The following is a 15,000-nucleotide window of genomic DNA, read 5'->3' on the forward strand; positions in this document are numbered from 1 at the left end:
TCCATTTATGTATTGATCTGTGCTGACTCCTTTTCATAGTAAGGGGTCATTGCCAGGACTTGTATTGTCCGATGTTTGCTGACTCAATATAAATGACTCTTTTTGCTAAATAATTGTTCATTTGTTGATCTATTCATCTATTTTTCTGCCCTTTCTCCATTTGATGGTAGCGGGTCATTGCCATACCATAGCATGCCAGTTATGACCCAAATACCCCACTGGGACTAAATAATGTGTATTAATAAATGTTGTTAATGAATTAATAAAGTACGTAATTAATTAATTCACTTCTTCCTCTCTGAGCTGACTTTTCTCATGGTCCCTATAGACACAATATTGGTTTATGATTTATTTCATTCATCTTTGTCTGGGCAGTAGCTAGCAATAGTTTGGCAGTAGTTAATTCATTCATTCGTTGGTTAATTAATTAATTAATTCATTCATTTGCATCTGAAATAACAGGTAACACATACTAAATTGACGTTTTTCCCCCATTTTGGACGACATACTTAAACTATGACATTTTTGTCATATTTTGGACAACATACTAAACTATGACGTTTTTTTCATATTTTGGACGACATACTAAATTATGACTTTTTTAAACAATTTGGACGACATACTAGACTATGACGTTTTAGTGATATTTTGGACGACATACTAAACTAGGGCGTTTTTTTTCCACATTTTGGACGACATACTAAACTGTGACGTTTTTCCACATTTTGGACGACATACTAAACTACGGCGTTTTTTGACGTTTTGGACAACATACTAAGCTATGACATTTTTTTAAGTTGATTTTTTTGGGCCCTTTTGTTGATTTTATTCAATAGGTAAGGAGACAAGAAAACACTAAGGACTTGCAGTAAAGGGCTATGAGCTGGAATCAAACCATCGTCTCTGATACAGTCCCGCCATCTCAACCACTTAAGCTACATGGGTACTTGATTTCTATTTGTTGGACAACATACTAAACTATGTCTTTTTTGTGACATTTCAGACGACATACTAAGCTATGATGTTTTAGTGACATTTTGGATGACATACTAAACTGTGACGTTTTGGTCATATTTTGGACGACATACTAAACTACTAGAAAAGCACTCAGAGAGCGCAGTACTCCACCAAGGCTGCTCAGTTGACATATAATTTCCAACGGCTGAAGGACTTAATAAAAAATGACCTTGTGCTGAGCACAGGCACATCTTATGCATTTGCACATTATATATGGATACCGAATCACGTGTAAATTACTCATATAAAGGTCTGTTGATCAGTTCATCACTTTTGGCAAGCCTTTGTTTTACTAGTGTTAAAATATCTGTTCCCTCCATGCTTTTATTTTGAAGGCGTATTTTTAATGTTATGGGCTTCTATTTTGTCACCATTCCAGTGGCACAGGAAATGTTTATCTAAGAAGCAGTTTCATGACATGTTGAAGACGCTGCTGAAAAGTCCAAAAATTCACATGAAGATGAAAGAAAATGGTTCCAGCTGTTGCTGTCTAGCAAAGGATGTGTCTAAACTTAGAAGCAGCTGGAATGGAGACAAGCTCTGACAGTGTTTCCTGAAGAAAGGAGTGAAGGACAGAAAGGTGAATTTGTGTTCAAAATAAGGCTGACGGCTAAACGTAAATAAAGGCTTTGTGAAACATCAGGAGCTTCACCATTGTCTGGCTGGGGTTTGCGACATACATGACCTAAATATGTAGCGGGACTCAGAAACACTCCACAGTTTAATCATTTGTTCCTTGGATGATTTCCAACTGATAAATCAGTCATTTTGTAGTAGGATCGCAATCATGTGATTGTCAGCAGGTAACTGACACAGTGTTCACTTGTTGTCATGGTTACAGCCGGCAGCTATATCTGGCAATGGGAAATCTTTAACAAAGCCGTGGATCCAGACTATAAGCCGCATCACTGTGGAAATTTAATGAGGTGGTCCTTGTGTCATTTCTGACTTCCCCCGAAAATTTCAACCAAATCTGTTCGTGTGTTTTTGAATGTTTCACACTGACAGACAGACAGACGGACAGTCAGACAGATTCACAGACAAATGTACGCCAATCGTCACAACCCTTCCTTGGCAGAGTAAAAATTTAAAAAGTAAAATAAGTTATTGCATAAGAATCCACTGCCTTTAAAGTAACTAACCAAATTCATCTGCGGCCAGTTTGTGCTAGAAAGAAGTGACACAATTAATGAAATGGATCATCTGAGCGTAGTGAATTGTGTCTCTAATGACTGCTAATATAAAGACACTTGAATCTCAAAGGTCCAGTCACTGAATGTATCAGTACTCTTGGCCTATATCCTATAACTTTCTTTTTCCAGCAAGACAATGACCTGAAAGCATGACAACCAAAGCTACACAAGAGTTGTTCAAAGACAGCAAGATGAATATATCTGGAGTGGCTTGAGTCGGAGCACAGACCTCCATCCAGTGGAGTATTTATGTCTGAACTTGGAAAAGGGCTCTCTTACCTTGAACAGCTAAGAAGGAATAGGGTAAAACCTGCAGTGTCCAGATGTGCAGGGGCTTATTGAGAACCTATGTTACACAGACTCAATGCTGTAATTGCAGCCAAACGTGCATCCTACCCAATGCCTGAAGGGGGTAAATTCTTATGAAATGTTTTGATGGTATACATTACTTTGTAGAAATCTGTTTTCACTTTGAGATAGGAAAACTGTGTCCAAACAAACAAGTTATACTGACCACGATTCAAAGGTAAAAAAGCATTTAAAGCTGAAGACCTCCAAGGGACTGAACAACTTTTTATAGGCCACTTTTTTAATGTGCCTGTGAACAAAAATACCAGATATTTTTGGCATCAGTTTCACTTCACTAAACAAACAGCCACAGCAACCTCGGGAGGAGGCTGTGTTGGTGCAGCCAGGTCTTGAATTTGTCCAGAAGTTCAGGACTTGTCAGTCTTCCTTAGCCCTTCTTCAGTCCTGCTTCACCACATCCAAGACATTGGTGCTATCAGCCAAGGCTGCATCATAACCGCTTTCCCTTAAGCATTTGACTGAGTTGTCGGCAAATAGTTGGAATGATTTCTCCCTGGACATGGAGGCTGAACTTGCTGAGGTAACTTTGCCTCTTTTGATGACCAATCGCACACATCTTGCCTGGACAGGTGTTTGCTGTTGTTATTGTACTGCCATCCATGAACCCATGCAGTGCTAGTTGGATGGATACCCGGCTCCAGTTTGGGGTTCGCAGGTTATGCATTCTGCTCCGGTTATGAGTAGGTTCATCAATGATGGCTTGACTTTATTGAATCATTCTCGTATTCATCTTTATCATTCAGTCATTCAACTCCTTTTTCGGTGGTGTGAGTTACCATTTTTTCCATAGCTTATGATTGTGCTGTTTGTTTCTATTATTTAATTTATACATTGATTTGCTCACCCGGCTGCACACCTAACCTCCTTTTTCACGCATTTTGTTTATCTCCTCTGTCTGGACTTGTGCAGTGTTGGAATTGGGGGAAAAGATGAACTAATTTCCAATCCATCGTCTCATTTGTGTGTGATATGAGTTACACTGGTGAGGTCTTTGTGGCATGTGTATGTGTGTGTGTGTGTGCATGTGAGATGCGTTACTGTCATATCTGTGAAGTATTTGGTAGAGGGCCAGGCGCCGCCCTCAGTTTTCAATGCTGCCTTGTAGCAGTGTTGCTGATAGAGCACCAGCATGCAGCTGCCTCTTATCACCCAGGAGCCAAACAGGTGTCCTTGTGAGGAGGGCTTCATGACGTAAAAGTCTGAACTTCACCTGCTGACCAGATCAGCTAACCTCAAACTGCAGTCACACCATGTAGGGAATGGCCTTAGAACATGTTTGTGAATAGCAATTGTGACCTCTGAAGCCCCGAGAATGCTCAAGCGTAAACATGATATTACAAAAGGCTGTCACTGCACTTTGTTTCCCCTGTGTCAGGACAACAAATGTGTCTCATTAAGTCTGTGAAGTGCTGGTCAGGGGTCACAAAAATGCATTTTCTATCTCAATTCTGCAGATTCAGTTTTTTTCCTTGTTCAACCCAACATGTTTTCTGGAACATGAAAAACACCTTCTTGTTTGTACACAAGACACATATTACCTGTCACACAAACCCATTGTATGCCAGCTATGTTTTTATAATGTACTCAACACAGAGAATAAAACAACAGAGTAAATGACAGAAAATTAATAGAGTGAAGAAGAGCAAAAGAAAACTCATGATGACAAAATGACATAACAAATGAAAAAAAATATTAAGAGCCAAGACAAATTCTATATGTTCTTAAAGATGTGTGTAGGTAGCATAGTAAGTGAAGACGTCAATTCAAGGTAGGTAAAGTGGGTGGGTACAGCAGCAATGGATCAGGGATGTATTTTGTCACAGGAAAAACGTTTGTTTTAAACTCCTAATGTTAATAAGGAAGCACTTACATTGGCAGTGCTGTGAATTTTTAAACAACAATAATTTACAGCAGCTAAACTGTACAGGAGAGGCACCCGATAACTGGGAGACAGAGCCTTCAGTTATCAGCTCCTTTCCTGTGGAACCAGACCCCAGTTTGGTTTCAGGAGGTGGACACCCTCTCTATTTTTAAGCCCAGGCTTAAAACCTTCCTTTCTGACAAATGTTATAGTTAGAGCTGACTTGGGTGATCGTGAGGGGGTCAGCTGGAGTCCGCATGTACGAGGCACAACTGACTTCTTCTCTGACGTCCCTTAGTTATGCTCCTAGTTATGCTGCTATAGGCCTGGGCTGCTGGGGGATCTCTCTGGATGCACTGAGCCCTTCTCTCATTAAAGATGTATTTACTGTATGTATGTATGTATGTATGTATGTATATATATATATATATATATATATATATATATATATATATATATATATATATATATATATATATATATATATATATATATATATATATATATATATATATATAGTCAAAGACTTGCAGTTATCTAAAGTTAATTAAACTGTTTCCCCATGTGAAGCGCTCCCATTCATTGGGTTACTGCACTTTTGTCATCACTGTTGTTATCTTTCGTTTAAGCAGTCTTTGTAAAAAAAAATCACATTTCCGTGCTTTGTTTTCTTAAATATATATTTTCATTCTGACAACTAATGGTGCGACTCCAGCTGGCAATATGTAATTTGTTTGCTGTCAGCTATTCTTAAATTTGAAATGCAGGAAGCTGTGAGCCACATTGGCTTGTATTCTGTTGGTGTTTTGTCTTTTTAAAGAACTTGTTATGGAGCAGTGGTCAGAACCAATGTTAACTTTCCTATTCGACAGATCTGTAATGGCACAACCTCTTTCTAAACTGTCACTTTTACATTAACAGAGTTGTTGGTAAGAACCCAGCTGGCAGGAAATGTTCCCACAATACTGGATAATAAACTTGCACCTTACAATAATTACTTTTTAAAGAAAATGTTTTGATCAAATGCTCAAAGAGTGTTTTAAGAATATTTTAATGTCCACATACGAGGATGTTCCCATAACACAAAGGAGTAATGTTCTCCAATTTGGCTTTCCAATTTCAAAGTAATTCTAAATTCAACACCTCTCTGCCAACTGCTTCCAGTGACAATCACAGTTCACTAGTTTATCTGCATTTATTCACTGTCTGTTGTTTATTGTTGTTCGGAGTATTAGTTAATAAATGTTTGTGCATAATTATCATCGGTTTTGTAATGAAAAAGTAATGAAAAGGTGGCCATGTGGTAAAAACTTGTTAGCACTCCAAATGCTTCTGTGGCTGGAAATAGCTCCTAATAAAGGCACCATTTACTTCATTGTTACGTTTGCAGAGAAAAGTCTGTCACGTAGTTATGTAACTATAACTACAATAAGCAATACAATTGAAAGGCAATGAAAGCCTGTGTTTTCAATCATCTTCTCGCCAATAGAAATGGACTCATATATGAGCATGCGATTGTCTATCAAAGTGAAAAGATTCTTAAGACTATTTTATTTTGGTTGCACTTCTCTTTTCATGCTTGCCATTTTCTCGGCCTTCAGGTGCATGCTGCGCTTATAAGGAAGTAAGTGGTATTGTGCAACATGTGAATGAGTTTTTAACCATGCTAGTAGCAACCACTCTCAGATAGACTGAAAAGTGCCCCTGCATACAACATTGATCAGAAAAATATCTTGCACAGACGCTCTAAAGTCCAGACTTTTTTTCCGGAAGGTTTTGCTTTACCTCTGACTTGCTTTCGGTGAAATATCTCAACCACTATTGGACTGCCATGAAATTATGTGCAGGTATTTATGTCTGCCTGAGGATGTTTTGCAATACTTTAGCAATCACTTGTCTTGCACATTGTCACCCCTCGTCTGTCTGGAAGTCAGAAAATTTTTCTAGGATTTATGGGGGAAAAAACAGCCCTTTTCTATAAGCTAGTGATAGAATTCGTCGTTGCGTTCGAAACTTTAGTGCCATAAGGAAATCATGACCATTTCTGAGTGGTATTTAATCAGCCTGACAGAGGACAGCAACAATGGTCCATAGTCAGCTGAGATGAGAATTTTCTTCAGACTACATAAGTTAAACGTTGCACTCTGCAGCAGTGCATTTCTTAGAGGGATAGAGGTTTTACCTGTTCGGTAATGTAGTTTATGTGGGCTTTGTGTGGATTTAATCATACTGCTGCAGCTGTCCAGTTATACCAGGGTATATTTTTTCAGGTGAGACTTGAGGCTTCCACATTCTGACTTCAAATGCATATATAAACCATGCAAATCAAAAAGGATGTTTGAGACTCAGCAAAGATTTTGGAGTTAATTCAAAAACGTACAGATCCATCAAGACAGCAAAATAGTTTTTCCCCCCAAATGACTATCAAGATCATCACATGCAGGCATACTCGATGCTTGATTTTCAGATTAAAGAAACAGACATGACATCTGTCCTTCAATTTCTGTATTATCAAAGTTCAGCACAGTGAATACAGAGATACCAGTATGGTGAGAAAAGTGGATCTGTATCTGGCCAATTTACATTAAAATATATTTTGCAAAGTGAATGAATTAACATAAATGGAATTATTTCAACCTGATTAGCCCTTAACAGCACACACAGATCACAAAGAGGGTGACTAATTCATATTCCAAGCATGCCTCCCAGTTGAGTTAAAATATTATCAGCCTTTTGACCTGATTTCATTGTCCTTCTCAGGTGGAGCCCAGTTGCATCACAAAGCAGCTGTGTGACACTGAAGCTGGTTACTTTGACATTCTTTGTCTATTTAATCTTTCTGTTGCTGAGATGTTTTCTGCAGTGAACCCAACATAATACAAAAAAGACTATATTCAACAAGCCAGTTACCAAGCGCAGCCTTGCTGTGTTTAACTTTCCATTAGCAGCTGAAAGCAGCAAGCTTCAAGTGGTGGTACAAGATGACCACAGTAGGGTTAACTGCATAGCCGCTGGTGGCATAACAGGTCTGCAAAAGTAAAAATATGCTTTAACCTTAACGTGTCAGCAAATAGTCCACTTAAATAAACTGGATATCCACCTAATAGATGCCTTTACTTTTGATACTTCAAGCACATTTTGTTGATATTGATGAATGCTGAATGCAAGACCTTCACTTGTAATGATGTTTTTTTTCATTGCAGTATTGCTGCATTTACTCAAGTATCTGACTACCTGATCTCCCACTGTAGAAACTACAGTACTCATCATAATCTGTGTATATGAAGAAGAAACTGACTCTTAGGTTTACTTTACATCCTTTGTTGCTGTTACATGTCTCTCCACTTATTTGCTCTCATATGCAACTGACTGTCATCATCTTAAACCTGATTTTCCATGCCATCACAAGGTAATTATTTACTATTTTTACTTCTGTCAGTGTGTTTTATATTTTGACAGTTTGGGGTGATGGTACAGTTCTGTAGAATTGTGTAATTAGACCATTCATGTGCTGACTGGGAAATCTGAGTCAGCTACATGAAGAGGTATGGAATGTAACCTGATCTGCAATGTCATAAATAATTGTGAACAAAAGTTTACATACACTTGTAAAGACCTTGAAACACATGCATCTTTGTCACAAATAACAATCATACATTTTGGTTCATTCAAAGATATATTATAGGTCTTCTGGAACGATGACAAAATCTGCTGTGTCAAAAATATACATACAGCTACTTGAATTATCAGTTCTAGTGATGTAGAAAGCTGTGGGAATCAATTGAAAGTGCCATGGCCTCTTAAATTTTCATGAGTGATTATGACTGACTACAGCTGCTTCCCCGAGTCAACTTAATTACAACCCATTTGATAGACTCAAAGTCGAAGGAGCAGAGTACAGATATGAAACAACAAATCTTGACTTCAACAAGTGAGGAAAGTCACTTGGAGCCATTTCAAAGATGTTTCAGATTACAAAATCAACTGTGCAATCAGTTGTTTGCAAGTATAACAAACTGAGGTAAAAACAAAATGGCCAAAGGAACACTGAATCCAAAATTAGAATTGCTGTATGTATATTTTTGACTCAGCAGACTTAGCCATATCAGTGAAAACCCCAAAATGCCCGATTGCTTTTTGTGATGCATGTGTTTCAGTCATTCCATTCTAGAAAATTAAGAGTTGTAGGAGTCATGGGAAACTCAAGGCTGTCATGATCTACATTGTCTTTCAGAGTGTATGTAAACTTCTGTTCACAGCTGTGCTCCTGTACTGTACAGGCATTACTGAAGACATTCAGCATTTTATCCACAACAGAAGGGACACAGAGTAAGGAAAGGAAAAAGGTTCCTCCATCATACACAATTATGCTAATGTGTGCCATGCTTTATGCATGAATTCAAGTTCACATTTCTCAAGAGAAGTCTCTACTTAAAATCATGTTAATTATACTTTTGGACTTCATATTTTTCAAAGGAAATAAGATCATCTGTCCTGCTGCAGATTTATGTGCATTTAGCAAGGTAGGTTTGCTATTCCAGGTGCATCATTTAGCATCCTAAGTGACACTGTGTTGCTAAATGTATTGTAACTTATAACCTTCTGTCTGGAAACAAAGTCAACAATGTTATAATGCAATATGCATTTCTACTTTGATTTTGGCATTTTTAGTTCGATTAGATTATGTTTAGGTGCACAAAATCATTTTTAAAAATCCAATTTGAAATTTTAATTCACATCAAGCAACAGTTCATACAACGTTGCCTAATATGGTGCCAGACTACGTCAGACAGCTGATAGATAATATGACATCATCCACAGCATGGGGCAACACTATTACAGCTACAATATATGGTGTTAGTGAAGTGCAAATGAAAAGCAATCTGGTGAAGTCCTCTGATGAAAGCAGAATGTGCACACAGAAATATCAAGGTATAAAGCAAACATGCTAAGAATAACCTGTGATCATGGGAGCAATAAACAAAATTATCATACTGCAGTTATCAGCACAGTCAAAACGACTTTATGCACTCTGAAGTGCAGGATCCTGAGGATGATCCTGAGGTCCTGCATGGATTTCAAGGACCTCTGCATCTCCAATCCTCTCTGCAAAGAGACACTCCAGTCAGATTCCTATAGGGACAGCACTTTTACATTTGCCACCTGCTCTACTCTGAAAAGAATGGAAACTCATTATGCAATCAGCAGTTGTTTTGTGAATGTTTAGTTCTTACTTGCACTAGATCAGAAAAGTGCTCTTTTTCTGCAGCTACATATTATCATAGATACAGATCATTGAATCAATGACATACTGTATAATGCAAAAGAGGCAGCATTTTGTCTACATTGTACATTATTATCCATGCAGATACGATACAGACAGATATTGCGCAGTGAGAAAGACTGCAGGACCACTGCTCTGACTGTTTTGTGATTATTGTGAAACTGCATAGTCTACACCCTTTAAGAAAAAAAATACAATGGACAAATCAATCAAGAAAATTTGACAGGAAGACAATGAACATTTCAAAAGAGGAGCTGGCTGAAGGATTTTATTGATTCTCAGGGTCTCCTCTGGTTTCATCAAAAAGATTGATGCTAAAAAATGTCACTTAAAATTGATTGTATTGTATAAGACAGAGCGATGTTACTTAATCCAAGGATGCACATAAAAGGCAACTGCATAAAAAAATACTCAATCATGGCAATAAAAGAAGGAGCAAAAAATGTTGTGTTCATAATAAACAGCAAACTGAGACACACAAGGAACAGAGGAAGTGTTGAGTTACCTGGTTTGTCATCGCCGGAAATCGGATTCGCTTTGTATGAGCTGTGGAGGAAAATAAACAAGATTAAAGATGTCAAACTTGAAATATTTGCCAGCAGAGAAAACTGATGAAAATGTGAGTCATCGCTCTGACCTCGTTCTCCAGGGTTTTCTCCACGGCTGGTCAAATGATGGACTGTACGCTGGTGGAGATGCACCTGGATGAAAAGCCTGGAGCTGCTGGAAGGTTCGCTGGTTACGACGGCCTGAGAGGTCGACGCCGTCCAGAGCTCGTCTGAGCATCCCCATCACAAGGTCCTTCTCTGAGGGTGTGTTGAATCACATAACACCAGCAGAAGAGTTATCACAGTAATACAGGAAAATATACGCTTTCAGTGGTTCACTCAGAGAGCTCTATGAGTTGCAGTAATTAAATACACAACAGAAAACCTTTTTAACTGGAGTCCTTAAATGCATTCATCATTAAAAAAAATATTTCAGTATCAATAATTAGCACAGATGAGGTTCATATTCACAAGATGCACCAAAAAGAAGAAGAAGAAAGTGTGCACAGCTTTTTTTAATCGATTCAAGGCAATACTATACGGCCGTGGCTCACCAAGTGAATTAAAAGCCAAAGAATTATAATAAGAGAGATCCATTACTATGAGCTATAATGCCACTGGTACCACATCTGATTGACAAGTTTCTGAGATCTCTGTCGTCAATAAGATCAGTCATTACCTAAAAAAGTATTGCACACAATCAGTCGCATGTTAAATGCCCTGTAGTGAATAATCAGCGCTGTGCAGAAAGTAGATGTCCCTCTTTTGCTGGATTTAAGAGCATTGCCTCTGGGCTGTGGTTGACACGACCTACCAACTACTCAATTTTCATACTTTGAGAGAGATATGTATTGATAAGACTCTATTTTTAACAATATCTAAGAATGAGTATTTCAGTTTGGATTGCAGCTGTCTGCAGAGGACATTTACAATGGCGTTATGGGTATTTCTAGATGCTTTTGTAAATTATTAACTATTATCTATTATTATTTACTATTATTATTAACTATCAGTGGTCTGCAGGAGGCAAAGTAAAAAATAAAACAGTCTGATTATTTTCTTTATGGTATAATTCAGGCACATGGCCACAAGTGATGCAAGACACTGAATGAAGAGCCATGAATAACATATAGAAGCGTATGTGGCAATATAATAAGTAGAGAAGAGAAAACATTAAATAGGAAATCTATTCAATAAATTGATAACAGAAGTCTATTAAGCATGTTAGACCGAAGAACAGGGTACAGTAATGAGCACTAGTGTAAAATTTGAGCCACAAAACAGATTTTTATCCATTTTGCATTTTCAACGTGACCAAATAACTGCCAAAAATATGTATGCTGTGGGCCTACAAATCCCTCTATTGATATAAATTAATTGTCACTAATGTTTAATGTGCCATTTGATAAATCATGAGTGTGTGGGAAAAGTGCACAGTGTCAGACTGTATAAATCAGTCTGGAAACTACAAATTTATAACGAAGCTGCAGGTGATACTTCTTTGAACCCTAATTTTATAATTTATGCTGTTTTTATATTTTTGAACTCATACAATGTACAAATAATTTAATGAAACTGACTAAACATTAAGAATTGATATGTATAGGACATTTAGAGTGTAATTATGGGTATTTGTCCATAGTTTTATTAACTTGTCTGTCATAACTGGGGTGAACATCAGATTCTCTACAGCAGTCGGCAGGTGACACAGTAAAAATTCTGATTCTTTTTTGACCGTATAATGCAAAACCTTAACCACACCAGTTTGCAAAACATCTGATGAATAACCTTTAGTAAGCTATATGCCGATAGAAACTTAAAAAGGAATTAAATTGCAGTATTCATTAAAGAATTGATATTAGAAAAATATTTAGCATGTAAAACCCAAAGCCAGTGTACAGAAATGTCTTTTTTAAAATGTAAAGTAGGGCAAGATCTGAGCAGCAAACTCATTCTGACCATTTGCCAACCATCTGAGAAATGCCTAGTTGATATAAATTCACTGCCATTGGCTTGTAATGTGTCATATATTATACCATTTGTGGGTGGAAGCAGACTTTGAAAGGCTCCTGCAATAGAAAGCATTAGTCTGGAGACTCCAAATGTAAGTGAGAGTTGGTGGTATTTATAACTTGGCTGTCCATGTGGAATGACGTGTTTTACCTCTTTGGCCTGCAAGCAGAAGCCACTGCTGCACTGTGGACAGTGAGTCTGTCTGCAGGATCTGACAGAGCAGCTCCAAAACCTGACACCAGAGCAGCAGACCATCACAGCATTAGTTCACAATCCACAAAAACTTCACAACTTACATCAAGCGCCTCATTAATCTCCCGTGGTTCTCTGTGACAAAGCTGTGTCGAAGGCTATTTTTTAACAAGTGTAACTTTAGACCAAAAGCTTTGCTCTCTGAATTATTTCTGTGACTTTGGAAATCTGCTTTTAAACCCTTCTTTACTGAGATAAAATATTACTTAGCTGTGCTTCATTTCAACGCCAAACTACCCCAAAATGCCACTTTTTGACGATTACAAAGGAACTCAAGATGAGTGGAGCCGTGAGTCACCGTGAGTTCTTGATCCTGGAAGGGTTGAGGATACTTTAGGTGCTGGGAATGAGATCTGCGCAGGTAAGACTTGCTGGATGGAGGGATGATTCTCCCAGTATCAGCTGAATACTGAGTCTTTTGGCGCACAAATTCATCCTCAGGTTGGTCCTGGAATATATCGATACATGCATCCAGTTTAATATCTACAGGGGCTAGGAGGAGCCATACAAAATTAATAAGACATAGAACACAGCCATGCTAGCAGCTTGATTCTTTCGTTTTGTCAAGCACTTTATAGCTAGAATTGGGCAAACTGTATACAATGTTTCTGCATGCCAAAAGCTTCTTTTGCCATATTACAATTAAAAATTCCACTTCAGGTGATCTCTACTGCTAGAAAAGGGCATATTATACTATTATACTGAAATTTTAGTGCAAAGAGGTATGTTGTAGCTTCAGGCAAAAACAGTAGCTAGGCAAAGAGTGTGTTGTTGTCTGGATTACAGCAATATACATACCTCATTTTTTCCCAATTGTGCTCGAAAAGACAGATTGACTTTTGCAACAAGTTCTTTAAGTTCATCCCTCCAGGCTTCTGAAAACAGTGCTGTGAAATAAATACGGGAAATGACTCTCATTATTCTAAATCTAAATTGCATTCTTTCATGGCTCAGCTTCAGAAAAGTAATGAGAAAATTTAGGTGCCCTGTACGCACTTAAACCTCACCTGATTTGTTATTGTTTCCGCTGACTGCATGGAGGTTTTGAGTGAGTGGGAAGGTAAAAGCGGGCCCGGGTGATTTCCTGAGGACGTGGCTCTTGAGAAGTGGATGAGGAAATAATGATGAGGTGACACACCAGTCATCTCGTACCATGCAAATTGGCCTGCCATTGAGTCCTGTGGATGGGAGAGCAGCTTGGTAATGACTATGCAAACAGAAGATAAAGTACTTCAGAAGTAAGGGACAATCAAACCTGTACCCTGAAGAACTACAGCCATTAGATTCCCTGCTGAGACTAAATGCAGCAACTTCATGGCCACATCAAGGAGAAAAGTGACTCTTCTACCAATAAAGCAGTCGTCTCTTTCATGGAAGATATTGGTAATACAGGTGCCCAAAGAGCAGGCCATGAAATATTTCATTTGAAGTGTATGTAACTTGTGAATTATTACTAATCTCAGGCATGGATGCTGTCAGGGTTAATGGTCTCATTTATCTTGTTATTTAATGGATTTTCAAATCATCACCACCTGAAAATGTGGGTGTGAGACTTTCCAGTGGTAGAAATTTTACGCAAAGCCTCAAAGTGCTTGGCAGCTGCAAAGAGAAAACCCTACTTGGGGGAATCAGAATAAGCTGCACATGCAAAATTATCACATGAACATATTAACAGAACAGTTTTTAATGTAATAGGAAGCTATTCAAGCAGCATGAATTGTCTTAGCATCTGCTAACAAGTCTAAAAGCTCATCTCTGTCCATCAACTTTACATATTTAGAATTTTTCTCCCAGAAAGTAATCCCTGCATATAATGGCTCAGAAGTAAGTATACCCTGTTGCTTCTTCTAGAATGTGCCAATCTATGAAATCCCTGCGTTTTTTGCACCCACCCACCCACCCATAGCCACTCACCCACCCACCCATAGCCACTCACCCACCCACCCACCCATAGCCACTCACCCACCCACCCATAGCCACTCACCCACCCACCCACCCATAGCCACTCACCCACCCACCCACCCATAGCCACTCACCCACCCACCCACCCATAGCCACTCACCCACCCACCCACCCATAGCCACTCACCCATAGCCACTCACCCACCCATAGCCACTCACCCACCCACCCATAGCCACTCACCCACCCACCCACCCATAGCCACTCACCCACCCACCTACCCACCCACCCATAGCCACTCACCCATAGCCACTCACCCATAGCCACCCACCCACCCACCCATAGCCACTCACCCATAGCCACCCACCCACCCACCCATAGCCACTCACCCATAGCCACTCACCCATAGCCACTCACCCATAGCCACTCACCCACCCATAGCCACTCACCCACCCATAGCCACTCACCCACCCACCCATAGCCACTCACCCACCCACCCATAGCCACTCACCCACCCACCCATAGCCACTCACTGCAGCCCAAGCACTGCAGCTCACCTACAAC

General features: G+C 39.0%; 1 protein-coding gene across 1 annotated transcript in view; it reads right to left on the minus strand.

Moving 5' to 3' along the window:
* Positions 1-6,930: 6,930 nt before the first annotated feature.
* LOC111588606 (protein TBATA-like) overlaps positions 6,931-15,000 on the minus strand; it is a 10,509-nt gene continuing 2,439 nt past the window's right edge. The window contains exons 3-9 of the mRNA XM_055018185.1: positions 13,545-13,715; positions 13,336-13,424; positions 12,836-12,985; positions 12,436-12,517; positions 10,362-10,530; positions 10,230-10,270; positions 6,931-9,546 (exon numbers count right to left, since the gene is read on the minus strand). Coding sequence (XP_054874160.1) covers positions 9,464-9,546; positions 10,230-10,270; positions 10,362-10,530; positions 12,436-12,517; positions 12,836-12,985; positions 13,336-13,424; positions 13,545-13,715 — 785 coding nt within the window. The 3' untranslated portion in view covers positions 6,931-9,463. The remainder of the gene's footprint in view (positions 9,547-10,229; positions 10,271-10,361; positions 10,531-12,435; positions 12,518-12,835; positions 12,986-13,335; positions 13,425-13,544; positions 13,716-15,000) is intronic.

This window comes from Amphiprion ocellaris, chromosome 1, assembly GCF_022539595.1.
Source record: "Amphiprion ocellaris isolate individual 3 ecotype Okinawa chromosome 1, ASM2253959v1, whole genome shotgun sequence".
Classification (NCBI taxonomy): domain Eukaryota; kingdom Metazoa; phylum Chordata; class Actinopteri; family Pomacentridae; genus Amphiprion; species Amphiprion ocellaris.